The following is a 27,493-nucleotide window of genomic DNA, read 5'->3' on the forward strand; positions in this document are numbered from 1 at the left end:
ACGTGCACACACACACACACACACACACACACACACACAAACACACACAGCGGAGAGCACTGAGTAAAAACACAGACGGCATATATCAATGACCCAAGCAAGCATACATCACTACGGGGAGGTGGTTCTCTGGTGTCTCTCTCTCTCTCTCTCTCTCTCTCTCTCTCTCTCTCTCTCTCTCTCTCTCTCTCACACACACACACACACACACACACACACACACATGCAAATACAGACACATATTTCACCATTCCATGATTTTTACCTGTCCCTGGCCTACTGTGCTCTCCTATACGCACACACACACACACACACACACACACACACACACACACACATGCCATACAGACAGACACACAATTTCCATTCTTTACATTTACCCCATCGTTTACCCTTTCTCCCCTCCTCTCTCCCCCCCTTGCCCCTCACTCTCCTCTTCTTCCCCCCTCTCTCTGTCCCCATGTCTCTCTACCCCCTCGCTCCCCTCTCTCTCCTCCCTCTCTCCCTCTCTACCCTTCTTCCCCTCTCTCTGTCCCCATGTCTCTCTACCCCCTCGCTCCCCTCTCTCTCCTCCCTCTCTCCCTCTCTCTACCCTTCTTCCCCATCTCTCTCCACCCCCTCGCTCTCTCTCTCCCTCTCTCCTTTCTCTCTCCTCTCCCCCCTCTCTCACTGTCCCCATCTTTCTTCCCCTCTCTCTCTCCCTTGCCCTCTCTCTCTACCCCCTTGCTCTCCCTCCTCCCTCTCCCCTCTCTCTCTCCTCTTCCCCCTCTCTCTCCCTTGCCCCTCTCTACCCCCTCACTCTCCCTCTCACTTGCTCTCCCCCCCCCCCCCACCTCTCTCTCTCTCCCTCAGCGCTGCACTTATACACTTCATAGGTATGTATAACAGCCACACCCCCCTCCTCCCTCCCTCCCTCCCCTCCTGGCTGCAGGCTCCGCCCCCTCAGCCCTAGAGGACAGGCTTGTTGACCTGGGAGGAGGGGATAGAGGGGGGAAGGATCAGACGCTGGAGCTCAAATTCATTTCTGTCGCTGGTGGAGTCACACAGCTCAATGCAACAGCCTCTCTAATGTGACGCACCAGCAGCCGGGACACGCGTGCCTAACAAATGGATTACTTTGACATGTATGAACTACCGTACGGAGAGGACTTACCACCACAAGGCACACACAGGACCTGCGCAGACCTCTGACACAAATTCCTTCTCATTGACAGAAAAGCCCCCCTGGGTGTTTTTTTTGTGTCGGACACACAGGTCACAGGACTTTTTGTTTTTGTTTTTGTTTTTAATTATTATAATTATTATCTACTGTCTAATTGATTCAGAAGTCCAACTGCCTCTGACACTTCACCCTGAGAGGGACTTGGCTTTGACAGCTTGGAGGATGTGAATGTTTTGGGGGGACAATTTTGACACCTCTCTGTCACCACTGAGGATCAGTAAGTGCCTTATATTTGATGTGTGACTGTTTGATCATAATTAGAATAATAACAACAACAATAATTAATTAGTATTAATTAATCGTCTTCTTTTTATTATGAATGTGTTCTGCAGGCACTAAAAGTAGCTCAAATTGTTGACTAGATCTGTTTACTTGACCAATCTAGGTCACTGTCCTAGATTGTCCTATCCTGAATAAATCTGAAACTAAAGCTGTCTAATGAATATATTATTATTTATTCTTGTTATTATTATTCATTAAGTCATACATCCACTTGTTCCTAATCAGGGTCTTGCTCTTATCCTAGTATTAATCTTAGACACCTCATAATGGCGCACCCTTTGTTATAATGATATAAAGGAAAATAGTAAAATATTAAATAGCACTCTTCTCTGTAAAGACATAGGCTATATTTTAAATGTTCTGTAGTAGTGCAGAGGTGTCGGAAGAAAATGCAGATAGGGTGTAAAGTGAATTATGTATTCAGTCTATATTGAGTATATATTTTTTTGAAAGATGTGCCACCTACCCAAATTAGATAAACTTATGTGACATAATTCACATTTTTGGCTGTTTGATGACCTTTGCTTACAAATAGGTTTTTTCTGGATGCCGTCATGTTTATTTCAAATTTACACCCTCAAATTTAAAATATTCTAGATTAGCATATTTGGCATGTTCTAATGATTTATATGCCATTTACCATACCTGTCTATCCTGTTTTCAACATAATATATATTTGAGCTGCTGTCAGGATCAGTGACAGTTAATGTTCTGGTAAATGAAAAAGATGTTTTTTACGCCGTGGCCGGGGGTTAAAATGCATGTAATAGACTTCTAATAACTTTTCCATGTGCGGTACAAAAAAACAATAAAAAGTGCGAATTATTGCCGGGTCATTACGGTAATGTGATCTGCTGTAGCATGTCGTGTTAATGGGGCCTAATGGTGACGCCGCCTCTCCTGTTGTGTCCTGTAGCACCGAGGAGAGAGAGAGAGAGAGAGAGAGAGAGAGAGAGAGAGACACCGAGAGACACAGAGAAAAGGACACGCGTGAGACGCTTTACCATGCACTGACAACAAGGTGAGGGATGACGGGAGGGAGGGAGGCAGCCTATACTCACCTTGGAGTGCTCTTCCATTGTGTGTGTGTGTGTGTGTGCATGTGTGTGTGTTTTGTGTGTATTCCCTGCCTATATTGTGTGTGTGTTTGTGTGTGTGTGTGTGTGTGTGTGTGTGTGTGTGTGTTTGTCTGTATTCCCTGCCCATATTGTGTGTGTATGTGTTTGTGTGTGTGTGTGTGTGTGTGTGTGTGTGTGTGTGTGTGTGTGTGTGTGTGTGTGTGTGTGTGTGTGTGTGTGTGTGTGTGTTTCCTGCCCATATTTTCTAAGGCAAATCAAAGCTCTTCATGGAGATTTATGATGGCAAAACAGCTTCAAAAAATAGCTGGAGTCGACCGATCTGTTTACTATGCACACAAATCCACATCTTCAAAAAGCTCATTGTGTGCCGGTTTTCAAAAGGAACAACTGCTGAACTTGTAAACTCTGTGTTCAGATTAGAATTCATAATTGAATGTTATAAACAAGAAATACAAGTTTAGGCTTGGGCCATGAGTAAATGGGTACTAATATAATGTTGGCTTCGCATCTCGTGCAGAGATTGGCATTCCTACCGTAGCAGTTTAATTGCGCAGGTCGGCTTGTCAGTTCTCACTAGAGTGTACGAGCTCAACCTTTTACAGGTAGGCCTAATCTCAGTCGTATCAGAATTCGTTCAGCACAAATCACCGTATCGTTTCTCCGATTCAGAGCAATTTGAGACAAAGTGCTTCAAGTGCGTTTCTTGTTCTTCTTGGCACAATACATGGTATGCATTCTTCCTTGATTGTCACTTCCATCAGGAGAAGCGATCATCTTCCTCATCTCTTTCTTCTTCACATGCTCTATTCCGTGTCGTCTCTGACAGGGATTCATTTCATCAGTGTGGTATGGATGTCAGAATCTGCTTTAGTGGCCGTTTGTGTGTACATATACATACAACGAGGTTGACTCCGGTTTACGTTGCACTCAATGTACTCTGACGCACAAAAAAGGTATGCACTAGCTAAAACAAACAAGAACAGAGGATTGCCAGAGGTATATTTAAACATTTGTATGATGAACAACTTGTTCTTCATGTATTTAAACATTTGTATGATGAACAAGTTGTTCATCATACAAATGTTTAAATACATGTATACCTCTGGCAATCCTCTGTTCTTGTTTGTTTTAGCTAGTGTAAATGTTGTTCAGAACAACATTTAAGCTTTTCACTCAAATTTGGCTCAAACGTCCACTTGGGCTCAAGGATGAGCTGTTTAGATTTTGGTGGTCAAAGGGCAAAGTTCAAGGTCACTGTGTGACCTCACGGCCACCATTTCTCGTGCTCGTTAACGTGATATCTCAGGAAGGCCTTGACGGAATTTCTTCAAATTTGGCTCAAACGGCCACATGGACTCAAGGGTGAAGTGATTACATTTTGGTGCCCAAAGGACAAAGTTCAAGGTCACTGTGACCTCACGACCGCCGTGTTCGTGCTCGTTAACATGATATCTCAGGAATGCCCTGACGGAATTTCTTCAAATTTGGCTCAAACGTCCACTTGGACTCAAGGATGAAGTGATTACATTTTGGTGCTCAAAGGTCAAAGTTCAAGGTCACTGTGGCTGCATGTCCATCTGTTCCATCAAGGAAGTGAGCGGGGCTAGGTATAAGGGGCCATAGCTAGGGATTGGAAGGTCGCAGAGAGTCAGGATTTGAGGGGTGTGTAGGGGGAGTGGCTAGGGGGATGTGGGTGAAGGGGAGGGGCTGTGATCAGTAAGGGGCGGGGCTAGGGAAAATGGGCCATAGAGGGTTAAGAAGGTCGTGGAGAGTCAGGGTTCGAGGGGTGGGTAGAGGGAGTGGTTGGAGTGATGTGGGTGGTTATGGGGTATAGGGGTAGGACCATTTTCCATGTTGAAAATCATTCACCGTTTTGTTGAGGTACTTCCAAACATTGCCTAAAGTGCAATAAGTGAAATATTTCTAGTTTCTGACTTGGATTGTGGTTGTTTTGATTCATCAAAACGTTCAAAGTCCTTACTACTGTACTGTGCCCTAGTTGGCGAAAAGTTTAAATGTCATCTTTCTTGCAGATCTAGGTTAATGTCAGACTTGAAAGCAGTGCCCTGTCTCGTCTAAGGTGAAATGCAAATGAACTAGAGTCATGAATATTTCATGTGCTCTTTTCTTTCACATGGTGAAAATCTTCATTTTGGGATATTTCCATAAATGAGAAACTCCCCCCTATAACTTTTTGAATGACTGAGATAGCTCTCTCAGATCAAAAGTCAAGAGGATTTGAATCTGTTATTATGTGTCTAAAAGTGAAACGTGAGGAAAAATTGCTTTAAGCATTCCACAACATTCCATTTCCTACAGTGGCATTCCAACCAAAACCATACAAATAAATACTTCCATTTTTGTTTGATGAAAGTAATTATTCACCATGATGAACTACGGAGATGAAAGTTACCAAATGAGGAAATCGCTCAAAATCTCAAAGTATGATACCTGCAAAACTCCTTTACTTTGGCTCATTACCATCAATGTGTAGCAGCGTTCTCCAAGGGTTCTCCAAGACCACCACACAAACTATAATAAATAAGTGGTGTATAGTATCTATCTATTTTAAATACGTGTTTAAAAGTGTACGTACAGTATATACATTACATTACATTACATTACGTCATTTGGCAGACGCTTTTATCCAAAGCGACTTACAATAACACATTTTTCTGTCTGCAATAGAACAATCAACTATGGAGCACAGTCTATGACAACTACAGCTTCTGAAGGAACAGTGGTACAAGTTTAGGTTAGTGGTACAAGGTTGGTTAGGGTTTTTTTTTTTTTTTTTTATATATATAAGGAAAGAGAGAGACGAGGTTAGATCAAGAAGGGCCCATATGTACAGGACTGTAAACACAGACTTTAAGTCAGACATTGCATAGTTCTTTACCGTTCTACTGTACTGTATGTAAACAAGACTGAGTCAGATATTGACTGACTATCTGACCATATCACCCGTGAACTGTCAAGGCGTCGGTGTGGTAACATCGTTCCACTCATGCGGTGTGTAGGCTACTCTGAACTTCATGTTCTACTCATGTGGTGTGTAGGCTACTCTGAACTTCATGTTCTACTCATGTGGTGTGTAGGCTACTCTGAACTTCATGTTCTACTCATGGTGTGTGTAGGCTACTCTGAACTTCATGTTCCACACATGGTGTGTAGGCTACTCTGAACTTCATGTTCCACTCATGTGGTGTGTAGGCTACTCTGAACTTCATGTTCCACACATGGTGTGTAGGCTACTCTGAACTTCATGTTCCACTCATGTGGTGTGTAGGCTACTCTGAACTTCATGTTCTACTCATGTGGTGTGTAGGCTACTCTGAACTTCATGTTCTACTCATGGTGTGTGTAGGCTACTCTGAACTTCATGTTCCACACATGGTGTGTAGGCTACTCTGAACTTCATGTTCCACTCATGTGGTGTGTAGGCTACTCTGAACTTCATGTTCTACTCATGTGGTGTGTAGGCTACTCTGAACTTCATGTTCTACTCATGTGGTGTGTAGGCTACTCTGAACTTCATGTTCCACTCATGTGGTGTGTAGGCTACTCTGAACTTCATGTTCCACTCATGTGGTGTGTAGGCTACTCTGAACTTCATGTTCTACTCATGTGGTGTGTAGGCTACTCTGAACTTCATGTTCCACTCATGTGGTGTGTAGGCTACTCTGAACTTCATGTTCCACTCATGTGGTGTGTAGGCTACTCTGAACTTCATGTTCTACTCATGTGGTGTGTAGGCTACTCTGAACTTCATGTTCCACTCATGTGGTGTGTAGGCTACTCTGAACTTCATGTTCCACTCATGTGGTGTGTAGGCTACTCTGAACTTCATGTTCTACTCATGTGGTGTGTAGGCTACTCTGAACTTCATGTTCCACTCATGTGGTGTGTAGTCTACTCTGAACTTCATGTTCCACTCATGTGGTGTGTAGGCTACTCTGAACTTCATGTTCCACACATGTGGTGTGTAGGCTACTCTGAACTTCATGTTCTACTCATGCGGTGTGTAGCCTACTCTGAACTTCATGTTCTACTCATGTGGTGTGTAGGCTACTCTGAACTTCATGTTCCACACATGGTGTGTAGGCTACTCTGAACTTCATGTTCCACACATGGTGTGTAGGCTACTCTGAACTTCATGTTCCACACATGGTGTGTAGGCTACTCTGAACCTCATGTTCCACACATGGTGTGTAGGCTACTCTGAACTTCATGTTCCACACATGGTGTGTAGGCTACTCTGAACTTCATGTTCCACTCATGTGGTGTGTAGGCTACTCTGAACTTCATGTTCCACTCATGTGGTGTGTAGGCTACTCTGAACTTCATGTTCCACACATGGTGTGTAGGCTACTCTGAACTTCATGTTCCACACATGGTGTGTAGGCTACTCTGAACTTCATGTTCCACACATGGTGTGTAGGCTACTCTGAACTTAATGTTCCACTCATGTGGTGTGTAGGCTACTCTGAACTTCATGTTCCACTCATGTGGTGTGTAGGCTACTCTGAACTTCATGTTCCACACATGGTGTGTAGGCTACTCTGAACTTCATGTTCCACACATGGTGTGTAGGCTACTCTGAACTTCATGTTCCACTCATGTGGTGTGTAGGCTACTCTGAACTTCATGTTCCACTCATGTGGTGTGTAGGCTACTCTGAACTTCATGTTCCACTCATGTGGTGTGTAGGCTACTCTGAACTTCATGTTCCACACATGGTGTGTAGACTACTCTGAACTTCATGGCATCTCTGTGATGTGAAAAACATCAGTATGGTTTAAGGTCGCGTGCTGGTTAATCATACATAACAAGAACAACAGTCGATGGTCTTGTGGACGGGCTTTATCAGTGCACATAGGAGGACTTGGACCTTCTTCGACACGAAACCAAAGTGAGCCCTGTCTGGCCGGCCAGTCTATTATGGGAATCAACTTCATGACTCAAGGCGAGGTTCCTAAATACAAAACTCAAGTAGCAGGGCACACAAGAGTTGTATTGAAATATGCCCGCGTAATAATGGCTGTATCAGTGTGTGCAATGAGGTGTGGTCCCCACATGATTAGCATTTAATGGGTTAGCTTGGGCAAAAGAACAGAAAGACGAAAGTGTTTACCTTTGTTGCTCACATGGGCTGTACGCCGTGGAGGCAGGAGTTGCATGGAGACAGGAGTGCCGTGGAGGCAGGAGTGCCGTGGGGGCAGGAGTGCCGTGAGGGCAGGAGTGCCATGGAGGCAGGAGTACCATGGGGACAGGAGTGCCATGGAGGCAGGAGTGCAGTGGAGGCAGGAGTGACATGGGGGCAGGAGTGCCATGGAGGTAGGAGTGACATGGAGGCAGGAGTGCCGTGGAGGCAGGGGTGCCATGGAGGCAGGAGTACCATGGGGGTAGGAGTGCCATGGAGGCAGGAGTGCCATGGAGGCAGGAGTACCATGGGGGCAGGAGTGCCATGGAGGCAGGAGTAACATGGGGGCAGGAGCGCCATGGGGGAGGAGTGCCATGGAGGCAGGAGTACCATGGGGGCAGGAGTGCCATGGAGGCAGGAGTGCCATGGAGGCAGGAGTACCATGGGGGCAGGAGCGCCATGGGGGCCGGAGTGCCACGTAAGCAGGAGTGGCATGGAGGCAGGAGTGCCATGTAAGCAGGAGTGGCATGGAGGCAGGAGTGCCATGTAAGCAGGAGTGAGATGGAGGCAGGAGTGCCACGTAAGCAGGAGTGCTGTGGAGGCAGGAGTGATGTGGAGGCAGGAGTGCCACGTAAGCAGGAGTGAGATGGAGGCAGGAGTGCCACGTAAGCAGGAGTGCTGTGGAGGCAGGAGTGATGTGGAGGCAGGAGTGCCACGTAAGCAGGGGTGCTGTGGAGGCAGGAGGGACGTGGAGGCAGGAGTGCCACGTAAGCAGGGGTGCCATGGAGGTAGGAGTACTATGGAAGCAGGAGTGCCATGGAGACAGGAGTGCCATGGAAGCCGGAGTGTCATGGAGGCAGGAGTGCCGTGGAGGCAGGAGGCAGGACTGACACATAAGGGACACAATAAATCAATGGAGGCTGCAATTTGTAACTGGCGCGTGGAGAATGAATGAATGTGTGCGAACGTGAATTTGACTTTCAGCGAGTAGCAGAGGTGCCCTCGCAGCTCGGCAAATTGAAATTAATATACACAGAGTGTCCATTTGTCATTGAATCGATGCATTCAGCCTGAGTGTGTGAATGTGAATGAGGATCTAATGTAATGTGTTTATGTGCAGGAATAAAACAAAGCTGCTGTCATATCTTATTTTAGCGTGCGGATGAAATGCTGCAGAAGTCCACAGCACCGGCGTGGACCCACTATGACTCATCCAGGCGTTTATTGAATAACGCCGTATTGATCGCTATGTAAATGAAGTCTCTCGCCCTGCTGGGAGAAACAGCATACAAGACCAAAAGCTGTGTTACATCATGCTACGCTTGATTCATATGTTTATGTTCTGTCAGCTCGGGTGCTGATTGGCTGCCCTGGACCATTCGGATCCGGTTTCCTGCTGCCAGAATCCAACAATGAGGGTGGTAATTGAAATTACACGGAAACAACAAGCGTATCAGTAACCGCAGCTGTACGCCTACAATGATGGAGGGTGGTTGGAATGGTGGTTAGGATGGCAGCAGGAGTAGGTGGATCTAGGCGAGATGTGAAGAATGAGAGTAACGTGTAGCGAGAGCTTGAGCGTACGCTGGGCTGGGTGATGAGAGTAACGTGTAGCGAGAGGTTGAGCGTACGCTGGGCTGGTGATGAGAGTAACGTGTAGCGAGAGCTTGAGCGTACGCTGGGCTGGTGATGAGAGTAACGTGTAGCGAGAGGTTGAGCGTACGCTGGGCTGGGTGATGAGAGTAACGTGTAGCGAGAGGTTGAGCGTACGCTGGGCTGGTGATGAGAGTAACGTGTAGCGAGAGCTTGAGCGTACGCTGGGCTGGTGATGAGAGTAACGTGTAGCGAGAGCTTGAGCGTACGCTGGGCTGGTGATGAGAGTAACGTGTAGCGAGAGCTTGAGCGTACGCTGGGCTGGTGATGAGAGTAACGTGTAGCGAGAGCTTGAGCGTACGCTGGGCTGGTGATGAGAGTAACGTGTAGCGAGAGCTTGAGCGTACGCTGGGCTGGTGATGAGAGTAACGTGTAGCGAGAGCTTGAGCGTACGCTGGGCTGGTGATGAGAGTAACGTGTAGCGAGAGCTTGAGCGTACGCTGGGCTGGTGATGAGAGTAACGTGTAGCGAGAGCTTGAGCGTACGCTGGGCTGGGTGATGAGAGTAACGTGTAGTGAGAGCTTGAGCGTACGCTGGGCTGGGTGATGAGAGTAACGTGTAGTGAGAGCTTGAGCGTACGCTGGGCTGGGTGATGAGAGTAACGTGTAGTGAGAGCTTGAGCGTACGCTGGGCTGGTGATGAGAGTAACGTGTAGCGAGAGCTTGAGCGTACGCTGGGCTGGTGATGAGAGTAATGTGTAGCGAGAGCTTGAGCGTACGCTGGGCTGGGTGATGAGAGTAACGTGTAGCGAGAGCTTGAGCGTACGCTGGGCAGGTGATGAGAGTAACGTGTAGCGAGAGCTTGAGCGTACGCTGGGCGGGTGATGAGAGTAACGTGTAGTGAGAGCTTGAGCGTACGCTGGGCTGGGTGATGAGAGTAACGTGTAGTGAGAGCTTGAGCGTACGCTGGGCTGGGTGATGAGAGTAACGTGTAGTGAGAGCTTGAGCGTACGCTGGGCTGGTGATGAGAGTAACGTGTAGCGAGAGCTTGAGCGTACGCTGGGCTGGTGATGAGAGTAACGTGTAGCGAGAGCTTGAGCGTACGCTGGGCGGGCGATGAGAGTAACGTGTAGCGAGAGCTTGAGCGTACGCTGGGCTGGTGATGAGAGTAACGTGTAGCGAGAGCTTGAGCGTACGCTGGGCTGGTGATGAGAGTAACGTGTAGCGAGAGCTTGAGCGTACGCTGGGCTGGTGATGAGAGTAACGTGTAGCGAGAGCTTGAGCGTACGCTGGGCTGGTGATGAGAGTAACGTGTAGCGAGAGCTTGAGCGTACGCTGGGCTGGGTGATGAGAGTAACGTGTAGTGAGAGCTTGAGCGTACGCTGGGCTGGGTGATGAGAGTAACGTGTAGCGAGAGCTTGAGCGTACGCTGGGCGGGTGATGAGAGTAACGTGTAGCGAGAGCTTGAGCGTACGCTGGGCAGGTGATGAGAGTAACGTGTAGCGAGAGGTTGAGCGTACGCTGGGCTGGTGATGAGAGTAACGTGTAGTGAGAGCTTGAGCGTACGCTGGGCTGGTGATGAGAGTAACGTGTAGCGAGAGCTTGAGCGTACGCTGGGCAGGTGATGAGAGTAACGTGTAGCGAGAGGTTGAGCGTACGCTGGGCTGGTGATGAGAGTAACGTGTAGCGAGAGGTTGAGCGTACGCTGGGCTGGTGATGAGAGTAACGTGTAGCGAGAGGTTGAGCGTACACTGGGCTGGTGATGAGAGTAACGTGTAGCGAGAGCTTGAGCGTACGCTGGGCAGGTGATGAGAGTAACGTGTAGCGAGAGGTTGAGCGTACGCTGGGCTGGGTGATGAGAGTAACGTGTAGCGAGAGCTTGAGCGTACGCTGGGCAGGTGATGAGAGTAACGTGTAGCGAGAGCTTGAGCGTACGCTGGGCAGGTGATGAGAGTAACGTGTAGCGAGAGGTTGAGCGTACGCTGGGCTGGTGATGAAAGTAACGTGTAGCGAGAGGTTGAGCGTACGCTGGGTGGGTGATGAGAGTAACGTGTAGCTAGAGGTTGAGCGTACGCTGGGCTGGGTGATGAGAGTAACGTGTAGCGAGAGCTTGAGCGTACGCTGGGCTGGTGATGAGAGTAACGTGTAGCGAGAGCTTGAGCGTACGCTGGGCAGGTGATGAGAGTAACGTGTAGCGAGAGCTTGAGCGTATGCTGGGCTGGTGATGAGAGTAACGTGTAGCGAGAGCTTGAGCGTACGCTGGGCGGGTGATGAGAGTAACGTGTAGTGAGAGCTTGAGCGTACGCTGGGCTGGTGATGAGAGTAACGTGTAGCGAGAGCTTGAGCGTACGCTGGGCAGGTGATGAGAGTAACGTGTAGCGAGAGCTTGAGCGTACGCTGGGCTGGTGATGAGAGTAACGTGTAGCGAGAGCTTGAGCGTACGCTGGGCTGGTGATGAGGACATCATTTAGCAGGGTTGGGTCGGATCTGCTCAAAGGGAAGAACTAATCAAGGGACTGGCATCCACAGAGCAGACCGGGAGGGCAGTGATGAGCTCTTTAATTAAGTTTGGGATTTCTTCCCAGAATTTTGCACCAACTTGTCTGTCTGCCACCACTTCATGTCAGACACTGATTAACCCTGCCATCTACGCTGGCATTAGCCTCAAATGTCTTCAGCCTATAGTCTGACAAAAGTTCAAGAAACCAGCCATGATTTAAGTCAACGAAATCCATTTCCCGACCATGAAAAAGCCTTTCAGAGTTTCTGTGCTCTTTTCATGAAATGTTACGAGACCATGTTGCCAAATTTGATGTTGTAATTCTTTTTTGCAATATAATGAAGAACATCAAAGGAAATAGGAGAGGAGTATGAAAACAAAACCGCCAGATTTAGTTGAAAGCCATGCCAAAATAAACCACATCATATTCAGGATCAAAGTTCCTTCTAATGATCATTCACATTGACCAGATAACAAATAATAATTCATATTGACTAAACAACACATGGGACGGCGCGGTGGCTCAGTGGTTAGCACTGTTGCCTCACAGCAAGAAGGTCCCGGGTTCGAACCCCGGCGGTCCGTCCCAGGTCCTTTCTGTGTGGAGTTTGCATGTTCTCCCCGTGTTCGTGTGGGTTTTCTCAAGGTGCTCCGGTTTCCTCCCACCATCAAAGACATGTATGTTAGGGTTAATACTCCTGTCAGTGCCCCTGACCAAGGCACTGGCAAAAGAACTGGAGTTGGTCCCCGGGCGCTGCACAGTGGCTGCCCACTGCTCCTAGTTCTAGGAAAGTTCCTAGTAGAGGATGGGTCAAATGCAGAGGATGAATTTCCCCATGGGGATAAATAAAGGATAGTCTCGGCTCCCAGACGTTTGGTGAGCGGCGCCAACAGCGCCACCTAGAGACTGAGAACTGAGTCTAAATAAAGGATCACTTAAACTAACTTAAACTAGATCTTGCGGGGATGGGATCACACCAGCTGTGATGCCCGCTCCCTGAATGTGGGCCAGGGGGCGTAAATGTGGGGGTGTGGGGGTGTCCCTGTTTCTCGGACCCTGGCTATTTTCGAACTCTGCCTTCATTTGGATGTCAGCTGCACACCTGTAAAGTTTCCTGACTGCGCCTTGCACGGTTTTGACGCTACCATGGTGACAAAATCTGTCCACACAGATGTATAAACACCTGGAAAAGTCCTCAAAACAGCTTCTGTGGTAGTTCACGCTACAATAGGTGTCTCCTCCAGGAGCACATTTAGCCCTGATGACATCACACACACACAGACTTCACAAGGTGAAAAACAATAACCAGTCCCGCTATGGCGGCTGGTAATAATTATAATTGCATCATATTGTCCCTAACAAATGGAGTCAGTTGTGATGGCAGACAGGATTGGATACAGGGACTTCTTTGCCATCTCTCTGCAGACTGTGGTTGGGTCTCAGCATAGTTGGCACGACGTTACGCAGTGTGTTGGAGCGGAATGACACGAACATGTGTGAACAACAGTGTTGGGCAAGTTACTTTCAAAAATGTAATGTACTACGTATTACTAGTTACTTTCATTTGAAAGTAATGAGTTACTTTACAATATTACTGTCTGTGTAGTAGAGTAACTCATTACTTATTACACTACTTTTGCATTACTTTCACACCAAAATAATGGCAGTAGCAGAATGACATCGCCGCCGCCGGAACCATCCCGAAAAATAATTTCAAGTGTCTTGAAGTCAGTGTAAAGTGTTCAAAATTCTAAATGTTATCCTTTTCCTTTGTTATTGTCATCTATAGTGGTTATTTGCATAAAAACACAATTTGATTAGGAAATGATTGTATCTATTAAAATATATGCTTTGATAAAGAAAATGTAACTGAATTTGTAACTTGTCTTACTTGACAAAGCAACTGGTATAATATGACTGAAATCCTATTAGTAATAAGTTATATTACTGAGTTACTGCTAAAAGTAATATATTACATGTAATATGTTACTTTTGTAATATGAGTTACCCCCAACGCTGGTGAACAACAAGAAAACAGGGCTGAGATGGTGAAAGATGTAATGTTTTGCTTTGCTGCGCACTAACTACCTGTTTTCACCATGGGCCTCGGGGCACTAGAGAGAGAGTGTGTAAGATGAAAAGGACAAGAAAATGGATGGTTGCTGCCGATGCGCCTCTGGGGAGGAAAGCGAGGGACGGACCAACTCGCTCGTTAATCAGAGTGAAAGCTTTAAAGTAAAGAGAGGAAGCGACGCTCTGCACCTCCTAAAGAGCAGTGTCTCTACAGTCCGTCCGGCAAGCCAGTCGGAATAATTTGTGCTTTACATTAAGTCGATCAGACAGATGGGAGCTGCTCGTGTTGTTAGGGAAAATGTACAACGCATATTTTTCATAAAGACCGCGCGGCGGCGTGTGTATATAGTGTAAAAGATTACATCAAAAATGAATACAGCCCCCCATTTCTACAGACATTATTTACCTTCTCCATGTTACTACAGTTCAAGGAATCTCCTCTGAGGACAGGAGACTCGCCGGTGCCAAGAAAAGTTTTTGAAGCCGTGCGTGGGTCTTCTCCTCCTGTAGTAGAGCTCATTGAGCAATTGGGAAGACAATCCATCTTTATTTCTTGGATGCAACAAGCCATGCAAATGAGACACGGGGAGATATCTGGAGAACATTCTCCGTGTCCTTCAGGACTTCAGGGGGAAACAAGGATTTCATTCAGAGTTCCCCTTTGTGAATCCGTCCAGGAGAGCCGATCGAGGAGACCTCTGACACGGTTGACATATTACCTATCGACCTCTTCAAAAAACCACAACATGGTCAAATAATGTTCTCCCTCCCGACCAGTTCAAACAACGGTTTTACTTCAATCGAATCAGTGCGATGAATTACCGTGATTAATGTTTAGGTCACAATTATACCTTATCTGAACCATATGGGGGTCAAGAAAATAGGGATTTGACGTCGAGACATTATAAGCATGAAGGCAAATATACATAATGTAATTACATAGGACATGTGGAGGAACTGCAGAAGCATAAAGAAGTCTCTCATGAATTATAATTACAGACAGGGGCAACGGGGCTCCTCGGGTCCAGACAACAGAGAGGCCAAGAGATTCCTGGATTAAAAAACAGAGAGAAGGCCTCCTTGTCTAAACCCTTAATTAAAACGGGTAATAAGAGAGATAATTACCAACTTTGATCCAGGGGGGGGGGGGGGGGATGGACGGACAGAGCCGCGTACACCGGGGTCTCCTGCCAAACGCTTTGAAAAGTTGGCCTACTTTTCCCTTCTATGGCAATGCTGTGGAAGCCCAGTTTAGGATCCACACCAGATGCTGCTCTCAGACCGAGCAGGCTCTCCCTCTCTCCCTCACTACCTTCATGCTGGGCAGAGGGAGAGAGGGAGATCCAGCTGGCATGGCTTGTCATGCATATTCGTCCTCCATACATTCCAAAGCCAACATGTCACAGTTTGACAATATGTTTTCTGCTGCCTGCGCGTTATCTCGCTCGCCCCATCAGTAAGTGAGCCATTACCGGCAAATTGGCCATTCGCTCTCGACGGAGTCGTTCCAACAGCCTTGTAACTTTCTCGTTAGTCTCGCTCAATTACCCCCCCCGACGCTATCGCTGCTATAGGTTTGCCGCCGTGTTTTGAGGGAATTGGAAATTTCCAAGTAGCCATTCGTTATAGCACACAATGCCAGGGCCACTCCTGTCTGCGCATTAGTCAAAGTGATATACCGCCCCAGGTATCGACCAACACACCCTCTATGATCACCAGCAAGCACACAGACCACCTCCAAGCTGTGTTTGTCTACCTCCCTTTCCCCTGTCTTATCCCATCTGTCCACAAGTCTATTCTTCTACCTACATTATACCGGGTGGGTTTTTCCTTTAGCTGCTCTTTGTCCATACCTCCTTCGTCACTCGCTCTTCCATCTCTCCCTCCCTTTTTCTTCTTCTGCCTTGAGGTTTATTTGGCCAAGACTGTCCCCAAAATACCATGTAGCCTACTCTCTTTCTTAAAATTGCCATTTTCATTCATATCAAATTTCTCTTCTTCTATCGAGTTATTTATTTGTGAGCGGAGAGAAAATAAACTTGAATTTTGGTCGAGCTCAACGGAGAGTCTGACTTGAGGAGAGACAGAGAAGAATGCCTGCCTGCGTGCATGGGAGGGAGAGGGAGAGAGAGGGAGGGACAGAGGGAGGGAGAGAGAGGGGGGAGGGAGAGATAGAGAGGGAGAGAGAGGGAGGGCGAGAGAAGGAGGGAGAGAGAGAGAGGAAGGGAGGGAGAGAGAGGAAGAGAGAGAGAGGGAGAGAGGGAGGGAGAGGGAGAGGGAGAGGGAGGGAGAGAGAGGAGGGAGGGAGAGGGGGGAGGGAGAGAGAGAGAGGGAGAGAGAAGGAGGGAGAGAGAGAGGAAGGGAGGGAGAGAGAGGGAGGGAGAGAGAGGAAGAGAGAGGGAGAGAGAGAGGGGAGAGAGGGAGGGAGGGAGAGATAGAGAGGGAGGGAGGGAGAGATAGAGAGGGAGGGAGAGAGAGGAGGGAGGGAGGGAGAGAGGGGGGAGGGAGAGAGAGAGAGGGAGAGAGAGGGAGGGCGAGAGAAGGAGGGAGAGAGAGAGGGAGAGAGAGAGAGAGAACAAAAACAGGGAAAACAGGAATGTATGGGGCAAGTGAGGGATGAGAGAGATTATGAGAGCGAAGGTGAAGGAATCACAGACTCTGGATCGGAGGGAAAAGCTGTCAGATCAACCTTGAGAAAGTATGAAGAAGGAAAATAAACCCGGCAGGACTTGCGTCAAACCGGCTCGGGGCTTTAGACAGATGGACAAACAGACACATTGAAGAGTTATTAAAAAATTGGAAACAGAACCAAAAACATAACAATGCTCACTCACGGTCTACATTCCATCTGTGTGCGATCAGTCCACTTTGTGTCTTTTAATGAAACTTTTTGAGAAAATGTAATAAAGGTTATATAACCAGTACCAACGTTAAGCCATACAGTATACAGTAAAGTATACTATGATCCATGAAATCTTAGTTATCCTTATTACCCTGTATCTTCAAGAAAAGACCTAAGTGTTTTCATCCGGATTCTCAACAGCACTTTAAGAAAAACTCAATGGCTCAGCTGACAAATTTGAGGGCCGTTAGTAGTAAATGTAATAAAGAGGGTTTTGATAGTGGCTCACATGCTTTACACACCGCTCTGATTTGGAGATAATTCTAAACAAGCAAACTGTTTGTTGATCTGAGCAAACATAGTCTTATGACCTGCATTACGTTAATTTGATGGGTCAGGGTTTGCGTATAGAGACACTGTGTAACGCGTCATCATTCAGAAGCCACGCCCAAGACGGGGGAAAACAGAACCCCCCCCCCCCTCCAATCCTGGCGTTCTCCTATGTCGCGTGCATGGTTGTGTGTTGCACAAAAAGATCGTATATACGGAAGATGAACACTCCAACTTACTTCCTTGACAGCTAGATCCACATTCTTCTTCTCGCCAATTCTCAATGACTTCCTTGTTTTGCTCAGGAGTACAAAAAAACTTTAACTGGCGATTTTTTACATTTTGTTGTCTGCGCAGCCCCACCACACAACAGCTTTTAGCTATGTTTAATTCAAGGAAAATGACGCTGGTGTGTGGAAATGAACGGAGCTTTTCCCCCGTGAAGGGGCGTGGCCTATTTCATGCAGCGTCTCTATAGGGCCTCTTTTGAACTTTCAATCTCCACAAACAACACGTTTTTATTGGCTCCTTCTGACGTTAACACTTTGTGTTTTTGTCCCCGCAGGCATGGAAAGTGTCAGCGGGGGAAGCGATTGGGATGGGTTAGCCCTCTCCTCTCTGGCGGGAGGAAGGAACAACCTCTCGTCTTCCTCCTCGTTCTTCGCCGAGCTCAACGGCTCGACGCACAGCGGGGGGTCCTTCTTCGGCATCTTCCCCGAAAACGCCTCGGCCTCGGCCACGCCGCACACGCCCAGCCCCCAGCCCCGGGCGAGGGACCTGGGCCTGGCCCGGGCCGAGATCACGGTGCTGGCGCTGGTGCTGGCCCTCACCACCCTGGGCAACGGCTTTGTGCTGTGGGTGCTGCTGAGGAGGAGGAAGCAGAACGCGCCCATGCACGTGTTCATGGTCAACCTGTGCGTGGCCGACCTGGTGGTGGCGTTCTTTCAGGTCCTTTCACTTGCTTACTACTTGGCGGGAAACTCGCCGAAAAACAATACCGATTTATTTTTGCATCATGATCTCACACATAATCCAAAAACTGTAAACAGTTGTGCAGACGTTCATTTAGTTTGACAGTTATTGAGCGTTTGGTTTGAGGTAAGTCGAACACACCAGTGATGTCATCAGAAGACTTGTAATTAATACGGCACGTTGATTCGGTGCCTTCTGATGACATCACTTAACTCAAGTCAACTCAACTCTCAATAACTGTCAAACTAAATGAACGCATGCAAAACTGTTTACAGTTTTCAGATATGCATGATGAGATCATGTGCAAAATAAATTTGCATAGTTTTTTTGGTGAAGTGAACCTTTAAGTATAAGAACGTTAGCATTAGCAGAATAAGATAACTCCAGTCAGCACTACTTTTCTGTCCATTATGTGGCTTTAACTACATAGAGCAATAATATAAATCAATCATTCCAAAACCTTTTATTGTTCTTCCAAATCTGTCTGACGGACAATAATAATAATAATAATAATAATAATAATAATAATAATAATAATAATAATAATAGATTAGACTTATATAGCGCTTTTCTAGACACTCAAAGATGCTTTACATGAAAACAAATACAAAACCACAACAATATCTTACACACTGGTATAGCTCGCAATTTGACAAAACCATTCAATCGTTTCTTTCTTCTAAATTGTCTGCCCTCAGGTTCTTCCCCAGTTAGTATGGGACATCACAGAGAGGTTCCAGGGACCAGACGTGCTCTGCCGCTCCGTCAAGTACTTGCAGATCGTGGGCATGTTCGCCTCCTCCTATATGATCGTCGCCATGACGGTGGACCGCCACCATGCCATCTGCTGCCCGCTGCAGGCGTACCGCGGCGGGGCCATTTCCCGCTGGAACACCCCCGTGATGGTGGCCTGGGCGCTCGCGCTGGTCCTCAGCTTACCACAGGTGGGGAGGGGGCCAACACAGAGGAAAACACAACATCACACACACACACACACACACCCACACACACACACACACACGTGGACGCACACACACACACACACACACACACACATGTGGACGCACATACACACACACACACACACACACACACACACACACACACACGCACACGCACGCAACACAAACACATGGCACAATAGGAAATGAGTGCTCAGCTGGTGCTCACACCCTGATCCTGAACAGGGGGAACTCAACATGTTGAGTCTATTTTTAACACCATCTGTGTTGGGTTAATGGAGAAAGGAAACTGACTGGTTGTTCTGTGTGGGTGTGCTGACCACCCTCCCTCTGTCTGTGTGGGTGTGCTGCTGACCACCCTCCCTCTGTCTGTGTGGGTGTGCTGACCACCCTCCCTCTGTCTGTGTGGGTGTGCTGACCACCCTCCCTCTGTCCGGTCTGTCAGGTGTTCATCTTCTCGCGCTCAGAAGTGCTCCCCGGGGAGTTTGAGTGCTGGGGTCACTTCGCCGAGCCGTGGGGGCTGAAGGCCTACGTCACCTGGATGACCGTGGCCGTCTTCCTCTTACCTGCCCTCATCATCACCGTGTGTCAGGTACGACCGTCTCCACTGCAGGGTTGTCGTCAAGTAGCTATCAATATCTTCTATCAAATTTTTTGGCCCAATAGAGAGGCAAAGTGACCGCCTACTTCCTGCTTCAGCACTGTACCAGAGATTTTCATCCGCCATTTATTTTCCCATAGACATTTCGTAAAATGCTTATAAAAAATAGTTCTACTTCGTCAAGCCAAACGGTTCAGCTATATTTAGAATCAGGAGAGACCATAGAACATTTCACACCAAAACAAAAAAAAACGACATCGAAAGAATATTTTCTTTAAATCCGCAATTCTTTTACGCTTTGGTCCGAGTGAAATGTTATGTGGTCTCTCCTGTTTCTAAATATAGCTGAACCGTTTGGTTTGAACAAGTAAAACTCTTTTTATAAGCATTTTACAAAATGTCTATATGGGGAAAATAAATGGTGGATGAAAATCTCTGGTACAGTGCTGAAGCAGGAAGCAGGCGGTCGCTTTGCCTCTCTATATTACAAACAGTCTTCAATTAACAATTAACAAGTCTCAGTCCTCGTCTCCAACTTCCAAGTCCGAATGCATGAATGCTGAAAACGAGTCTAGGACTCGGACATGGACTCAACTAGGCTAATGACGGATTACGTCCTGTAGATGGTATCACCAAATCAGGCAGGTGGAATGAATGAAATGCTGCTTTGTTTTCATGGCGGGTGCATTTGGCAGCTGTGGTTTGATGACCCGTGTGTGGGGGGGGGGGGGGGAGCGGCGAGCGAGCGCGCGATTGTGCGGTTTGTGTTGTGTAGCATCCCATTAGAGGATAGAGACATTCTGGGCTGCGTCCCCATCGGCCTCGCTGCTCTATTTAGAGAAAGTTATTTCCAGGGTCCCAAAACTCTTTCCCCTAATTAACGCAGCACTTGAGGAACCACCGTTGGGCCGGCCGGTCACAGAATCTGCCCACTCTGAGAGAACCTGCTGCCAGGAAATGGAATGCACCAGATCTCACTCTGGCCCAAACATACTGTCGAGCTCATGACAGTTTTGTTTTCACTCTCTCAGATTTCAAATCAAGTGAGCCTGTTGGACACTAAAGTCTCCTTTTGTTACATGATCTTTTGTGGCATTTTTTTTATACAGTAGATAGGACAGTATGGCAGACAGGAAGGGTAGGGAGAGGGAAGGGAGGATGGCACGCAGCGAGGGGCCACGGGTCGGATTCGAACCCGGGCCGGCCACGGGAAGGACTAGGGTCTTTATGGTACACACGCTACCAGGTGAGCTACTGGGCCGCACCAACACTCCAGTCTTTTTCAGAGGTATGATATTCTGTTTGGAAGAAGTCGTCTAGTTCTGGAAGCTTAACTGTTGGTGTCAAGTGTCTATCATGGGCTTTGTGGTCACATTATGCCATATTGTGGCTTGGAGTGCAGTGTCCTGTGAAAACCTGTTTCATGATCAACAGCATGAGGAATGGTTTCCTGCAATAACATCATCATCATAATAATAATAATAATAATAATAATAATAAAACAACAACAACAACAACAACCTTAAAACCACTTAAAATAACAGTAAAAAAATAGTTACAAGGCAAATACAGTAGATCACCCATGAAAAAAGATCATATTACTTCATATTACTGCTCAGAAGTGTAATTTTGGCTGCAGAAACGACATTGTGCAATATAATATGGTAGCTTTCCTGATTTCAGCAGAGCATGTGGTATTATAATTAATAATGTTGCATAAAAAGAATGGACAGGGTCAGGGCCTATGTTGAATGTCACCACCATCTCTCTCGCTCTCCTCATTTTCCCTGTCAGTCCTAAATATCATGACGCTGTCAGACAGCAATGTAAACAAGAATATGTCAAAAGAATAAAGAGAGAACCAGCTGAATCTGGGACACGCCAGTCATAAAATAGAATTACAGGTCCCTTCGGTCTTTGAATGTTGACGTTGACCTGCTTTACTCGACTTTGTGACTCGCAACGTCGCATTCCTGTCAAATATAGCGTCCAAACTCAATCTCGGAAAACTAATTTCTCATGCCCCCCCCCTCCTCTCAGATAAGAATCTTCCGGGAGATCCACAACAACATCTACCTGAAGTCAGAGCGAGTGGTGATGGCCGAGCTGAAGAAGAACGAGGTCTTCTTCCACTTCCACAGCTTCAAAAAGGAGGACGATCGGGCGCGGGAGCGGGGCAGACGCTCCTCCTCCTCCGCAGGAGGAGCGGCGGGGGCTCGCGAGGGGAGCAGAGCAGGACAGCTCGTAAAGGGCGTGAATAACAACCCTCTAAGCCCCCACAACAGCACCCACAATAATAGCCAGGTGGGAGAATGTTACAGCTACGCATCACCTGCTACTCAATATAGCAGTTGCCAAGGTGAGCACAGAACAACAACAACAACAGCAACAACATCGCCCACAGATCAACAGACAGTGCACGGCTCAGAGGGTCATCAGGTTAGGAGTCCAAACGCACCTGTGGCCCACCTGGTTTGTGAGTCTTCTCCGCACGGGCCGGCCAACGGCTGCTACTGCCAGGAGTGCTACGCGCCGTCGTACGAGCTGGCCGCGGGTTACGGGGGCTCCTCTCCCCGCTGCTCCCTGGACTACGTGCCCCCTCAGACCCCCGCCACTCCGCCCCCCAGCATCACCAAGGCCATGTCCAAGACGGTGAGGATGACCCTGGTCATCGTGCTGGTCTACACCCTCTGCTGGGCGCCCTTCTTCATCGTCCAGCTGTGGGCCGCCTGGGACCCCAACCCTCCCAATCAAGGTGAGTCACGAACTAGACCTTTGTGGGGGGGATAACGATCGCAAAGTGGATCGGTTCGATTATTTTCTTTCCGGGATCGATTGAGCTGCCTTAGCAGCACAGTTGTCACCTGTCTGATTGTCCAACCAAAATGTGCAAACCCCAATGAAAGCGAAAGGAGCAGATCTGGTTTAGAACCACAACCCCTGATCATTGCTGTTGTCCAACTGAGCCTGGATACGTCATCACTCAGAGGATGGGAAGCTCTCCTAAAAAGGGTCTAAAATCGCCAAAGTTCTTTCCAGATGTGAACGATTTCACATTTAAACGTGCATTTAATCTGCTTCACTACTACTTTGGCTCATGGGCAGAAATGAGTATAGCAGCAACATTGTGAAAGGTAACCTCTTCCAGATCCAGACCGCCACATGGAACGACCCCCGTGGGCCGAGGGTGGGATGACACCCCCCCCCCCGTGGCCTCCAGGAGGAGCTAGTCCCAACTCACTTCTGAACAGTGAGCGAAATACACAGTCAAAAAGGATGTTTGTTTTGATCCACAACCAGAAAACTCCTGGATGACCTGGATCTCCTGCCTCTGTGCAATTTTGGCCGACGGTCAGCATCTGTTGATGTCTTTAGCTGGCAAGCTAACGGTGAAGCAAGGCTAGCTTGAGTTATTACTGACAGTAGGCTATGGCCACCGACTGGGTGTTCTCACTCTCATCATCGAGCTAAAGGACAAACACCAGGGGCCGGTAAATAACCTGTTTATGTCCCGTGCTGATTTTGCAACGGTCCAGATGTTGACATGTCATCAACAATGTCCCGTGCCAGCAGCTAGCCCAGGGCAGGAACACCCACACACACATACAATATACAAAAGCATACACGCATACACACACACAGATACATGTATATACATACACATGAATGATTTACTGGCAGGTAGACAGCTTGCCTCCCCCTTACACACATATACACACACACACACACGCACACACGGACACGCACACCTACACACACACACCTACACACACACACACACACACACACACACATGCACACCTACACACACACACACACGCACACCTACACACACACACACACACACACACACACACACGCACACACACACACACGCACACCTACACACACACACACACACACACACACACACACACACACACACACACACACACACAAACACACACACGCACACATATAAGCATGTTGTACTTAAGACATAAAAAGCTTATTATTAGAAGTATGAAAACAGCAAAAGGAAGTAGGTAGGGTTTTTTTGTCCCATGAGGATATTTACAGTCACTATTCCAGGAGGAAAAAACAATAATCATGAAGGGTTTATTACATTCATACTGAATGGCGGTCATACATGTTTATATTCAGTTCATACATGTTTATATTCAGTTCATACATGTTTATATTCAGTTCATACGACAGAGGAAGGATGTATGTAGACACCGATCATCTATCTGCCCTTCACACGCTCGCTATCACCCCCTATCCCCAGTAGCATGAATGACCTCCACCGGCTGACTGATGGCTCTGTGCGTGTGTGTGTGTGTGTGTGTGTGTGTGTGTGTGTGTGTGTGTGTGTGTGTGTGTGTGTGTGTGTGTGTGTGTGTGTGTGTGTGCGTGCGTGCGTGCGTGCGTGCGTGCGTGCGTGCGTGTGTGCGTGTGTGTGTGTGTGTCTGTGTAAAAGGGCATTTACAAAATGTTGGAGGCTCTTTAGTACTTAGTGCATCAAGTTGCTAAAGCATAGTGTGAACAACAGCCCTGGTTGTGTGACTGTGTTCTGCGTCTTCCTCTGGCAACCAAGCCGGTTTATGGAAAGAGACATTGTTGAGTTTAGCACCTGCAAGCCGCAGGTGCTAAACTCAACAGCAATGTCTCTTTCCATAAATCATGACCCCGATACTCAAGATAATCCACACACCTCGTTATGAGCAGTTTCATGGAGGAACTATTTTCTTTTGACCGAACTACACCTGCTAGCTGCTAGCTAGTTCCTACATGAGACTGCAAAAGAAAATAGTTCCGACATGAAACTGCTCACAACAAAGTCTGTGCATTATCTTGAGTAAACGGGGTCATGATTTCTGGAAAGAAACATTGCTGTTGAGTTTTTCAAATGTATTTTTTTGGTGCTTCGAGCACTACAAGCCGAGTGCCATCCAGTTCCATTGTATTGGAGAGAAGGCAGAAATCTCTGCGGCCGATATCTCCAAAACTCAGGCAACTAACACAAAACGATATAGACGGATAAATAGCACTGCAGGTGAGAGGAAAATGTATTTTTGATTTTAGGGTGAGCTGTCCCTTTAAATTAATTGAATGAAACACAATTATCAAAATCTTGGGGGCAATTTTTGCCCCTCGATCTTTAGGGGCATTCTGAGATTTCTTGGGGCATTTTTGCACTTATTGCCCCCTGGCTAATGCCCTACACTGGTGTGTGTCCTCTCCTCTGCAGGCGTGGCCTTCACCATCCTGATGCTGCTGGCCAGTCTGAACTCGTGCACCAACCCGTGGATCTACACCGCCTTCTCCAGCAGCGTGTCCAGAGAGCTGCAGGGCCTGCTGCGCTGCCGGCCCCGCCCGCGCCGCGGCTCGCTCCCCGACGACTCCACCACCACGCACACCTCCACCACCAACAAGGACAGCCTGTACTGACACACACACACACACACACACGCGTGTGTACACACACACACACACACACGCACACGCACACTGACATGTTTGAGAAGACACGCGTGATTGCACGCCTATGACAACAAGGACACGCCTGCGCCGTCCGCACGCAAACTGCACAGCACCGGCTACCCACCTCCACCACCTCCTCCACCTCCTCCTCCGGCTCGCGGAGAACAGAGTGTGCTGACCCCTAACAGATCTTTCCATCAACAGAGGGAGTGTCAGCGGGGACCCCTATCTGCCGTCACCTGTCCTGTCCTCCCTCCCTCCCTCCATCCGGGCGCTGAGGAAGGGCCCGGGGGCACTATGGAATGTATAGTGGACTGTCAACAGCAGCGATCTGCGACGCAACGCGACGTTTGAAGTGCTTGAAGTGTTTCGCTCCAGCGACCGTGGAGTACCGGAGGAGCAGTAGGATCTTGTTGTACACCGAGGAGGAGACTCCAAATCCCCTCTCGTCCTGCTCAGACAGAGCTGGAGGAATGCGAGCCAGTGGATTGACAAATTAATGGCCTTCTGGCACGCCTAATGCACAAAGCAACAGACATGGGTGTAGCTCGGCGCGAAGAGAGTGTGAGAGAGAGAGACAGAGACAGACAGAGAGAGAGAGCGAGAGAGAGAGACAGAGACAGACAGAGAGAGAGAGCGAGAGAGAGAGACAGAGACAGACAGAGACAGAGAGAGAGAGAGAGAGACACTGGGCGGAGACATGTTGTTGATGTTACTACTCAAAGGAGGTGTCCCGAGAAGGCTTTGGTTGCTTTGGTTATCTAATAATATGCGGAAACGTTGTTAAATCAAAGAGAAGAGGATTGGAGATGGATGCCTGTGGCTGCATTCATATTCACTCAGGAGGAATCGAGTTTCCCAGCGAACAATAGCGGGTTGTGAGCTGTGTGCCGGAGAGGGAGAGAGACCGACTACGGACGGCGCAGTAACTGTCAAGACAGGACCCCTGACAGGAATCCGAACGGAGTCGAGCAACACCGGCAATTAGATAGCCCCATAGAGACACACACACACACACACACACACACACACGCAAAACTACACTCGCACACAAACAAGTCCATAGAGACACACATGCAAAACTCTCACACACACAAACAAACAGAACAGAGGTGGAGGAGGAGGGGTACGGCTAAGAGAATACAAGATGAACAATCCAGGCTTCCGCAACCTACTGGGAGACAATTATGTGATTATGTTTTGGTACAGTACAGTAGGAGGTATGACTGGTATGAGGTACATAAAACTACCTTCCTGGCATGTTCCTGTCGCGGGGCGTTTATGCAGAAGGACGGCACAGACAGACGGGAAGGAAACGAGGAATGAGAAGCGTTCAACAGCATTCCGTGTACAGTGCGAAAACATTGTAAAGTATATTTATTATTGACATCTGAAAGATCTAAGGCACATTTTAGTATTATTATTATTACATTTTGGTGTAAGATAAATGTTGAATGTAAAATCATACAATTGTAAATGGTCCGACATAATTAACGTGTGCTGTATCTCGGTGGAACAACAAGGAGTTAAAGGGACAGCTCACCCTAAAATGAAACTACTCACAACACAAAAAGTCTGTGGATTATCTTCAGTAAGCAGGTCACGATTTCTGGAAAGAGACAATAATGCTGTTGAGTTTTTCAAATGAATTTTTGTTTGGCGTGCTTCGAGGACCACAAGCTGAGTTTAGGGTGAGCTGTCCCTTTAACAAACCAAAGATCCCCCCCCCTTCCCTCATCCACCAGGTCTTAACAGCAGAAGTGTTGCACTGCTTCAACAGATACTGCATTTTCATTCCGGATAAGGATACGAGGTGTCCTATTTATAGGGAGTTGAAGAAACTACCATGTTGGACTCTGTGTCACTTTTAAGGGATGTTTTCAAAACTTGGGAGAGGTTTAAAATCAACAGTCAAAATGGCTCCCTGTCAGAGTGCCTGTATCGCCAGCAGCACACATTTATAGAGGGGGCGGGGCCTCCCTCGCTAAGATTAAACTTAGAATGATGTCAGCCATGTTATTCTTAGACACACAGCAGGGACCCTGAGACGCGTTATGTCACACCTTGAGCCATTTATATTCTTTTCTCCTGTTATTTATTATTATGTAAATGAGTATGTGTGTGTGTGTGTGTGTGTGTGTGTGTGTGTGTGTGTGTGTGTGTGTGTGCGCGCGCATGTGTGCGTGTGTGTGTATATATACTGTTTATATATATATTTTTCAGTTACTGCCTTATGTTCATGTACAGTTTTTATATCACATTTGAAGAGTATAATAATGCATTAGGCCCCTCAACTGCATGACCGACTTAAAATAGCGACGTTGCTACATTTTGTTTTATAAAGCCGTGCTTATATAAGCTACCGTACATACAGTAGACGTTATAACTTTCTGTGTGTATAAAATGAGGTTAGGATGTTACTGTATATGGT

General features: G+C 47.5%; 1 protein-coding gene across 1 annotated transcript in view; it reads left to right on the forward strand.

Moving 5' to 3' along the window:
- Positions 1–2,433: 2,433 nt before the first annotated feature.
- Positions 2,434–27,493, forward strand: part of LOC310795143 (vasopressin V2 receptor-like) — a 25,387-nt gene continuing 327 nt past the window's right edge. Inside the window, exons 1-6 of the mRNA XM_083657186.1 lie at positions 2,434–2,525; positions 17,630–18,012; positions 18,735–18,980; positions 19,444–19,590; positions 21,640–22,354; positions 24,830–27,493. The exon at positions 24,830–27,493 is cut by the window's right edge and continues 327 nt beyond it. Coding sequence (XP_083513312.1) covers positions 17,632–18,012; positions 18,735–18,980; positions 19,444–19,590; positions 21,640–22,354; positions 24,830–25,029 — 1,689 coding nt within the window. The 5' untranslated portion in view covers positions 2,434–2,525; positions 17,630–17,631 and the 3' untranslated portion in view covers positions 25,030–27,493. The remainder of the gene's footprint in view (positions 2,526–17,629; positions 18,013–18,734; positions 18,981–19,443; positions 19,591–21,639; positions 22,355–24,829) is intronic.

This window comes from Poromitra crassiceps (assembly GCF_964638095.1).
Source record: "Poromitra crassiceps genome assembly, chromosome: 20".
In the NCBI taxonomy this organism is placed as follows: Eukaryota; Metazoa; Chordata; class Actinopteri; order Beryciformes; family Melamphaidae; genus Poromitra; species Poromitra crassiceps.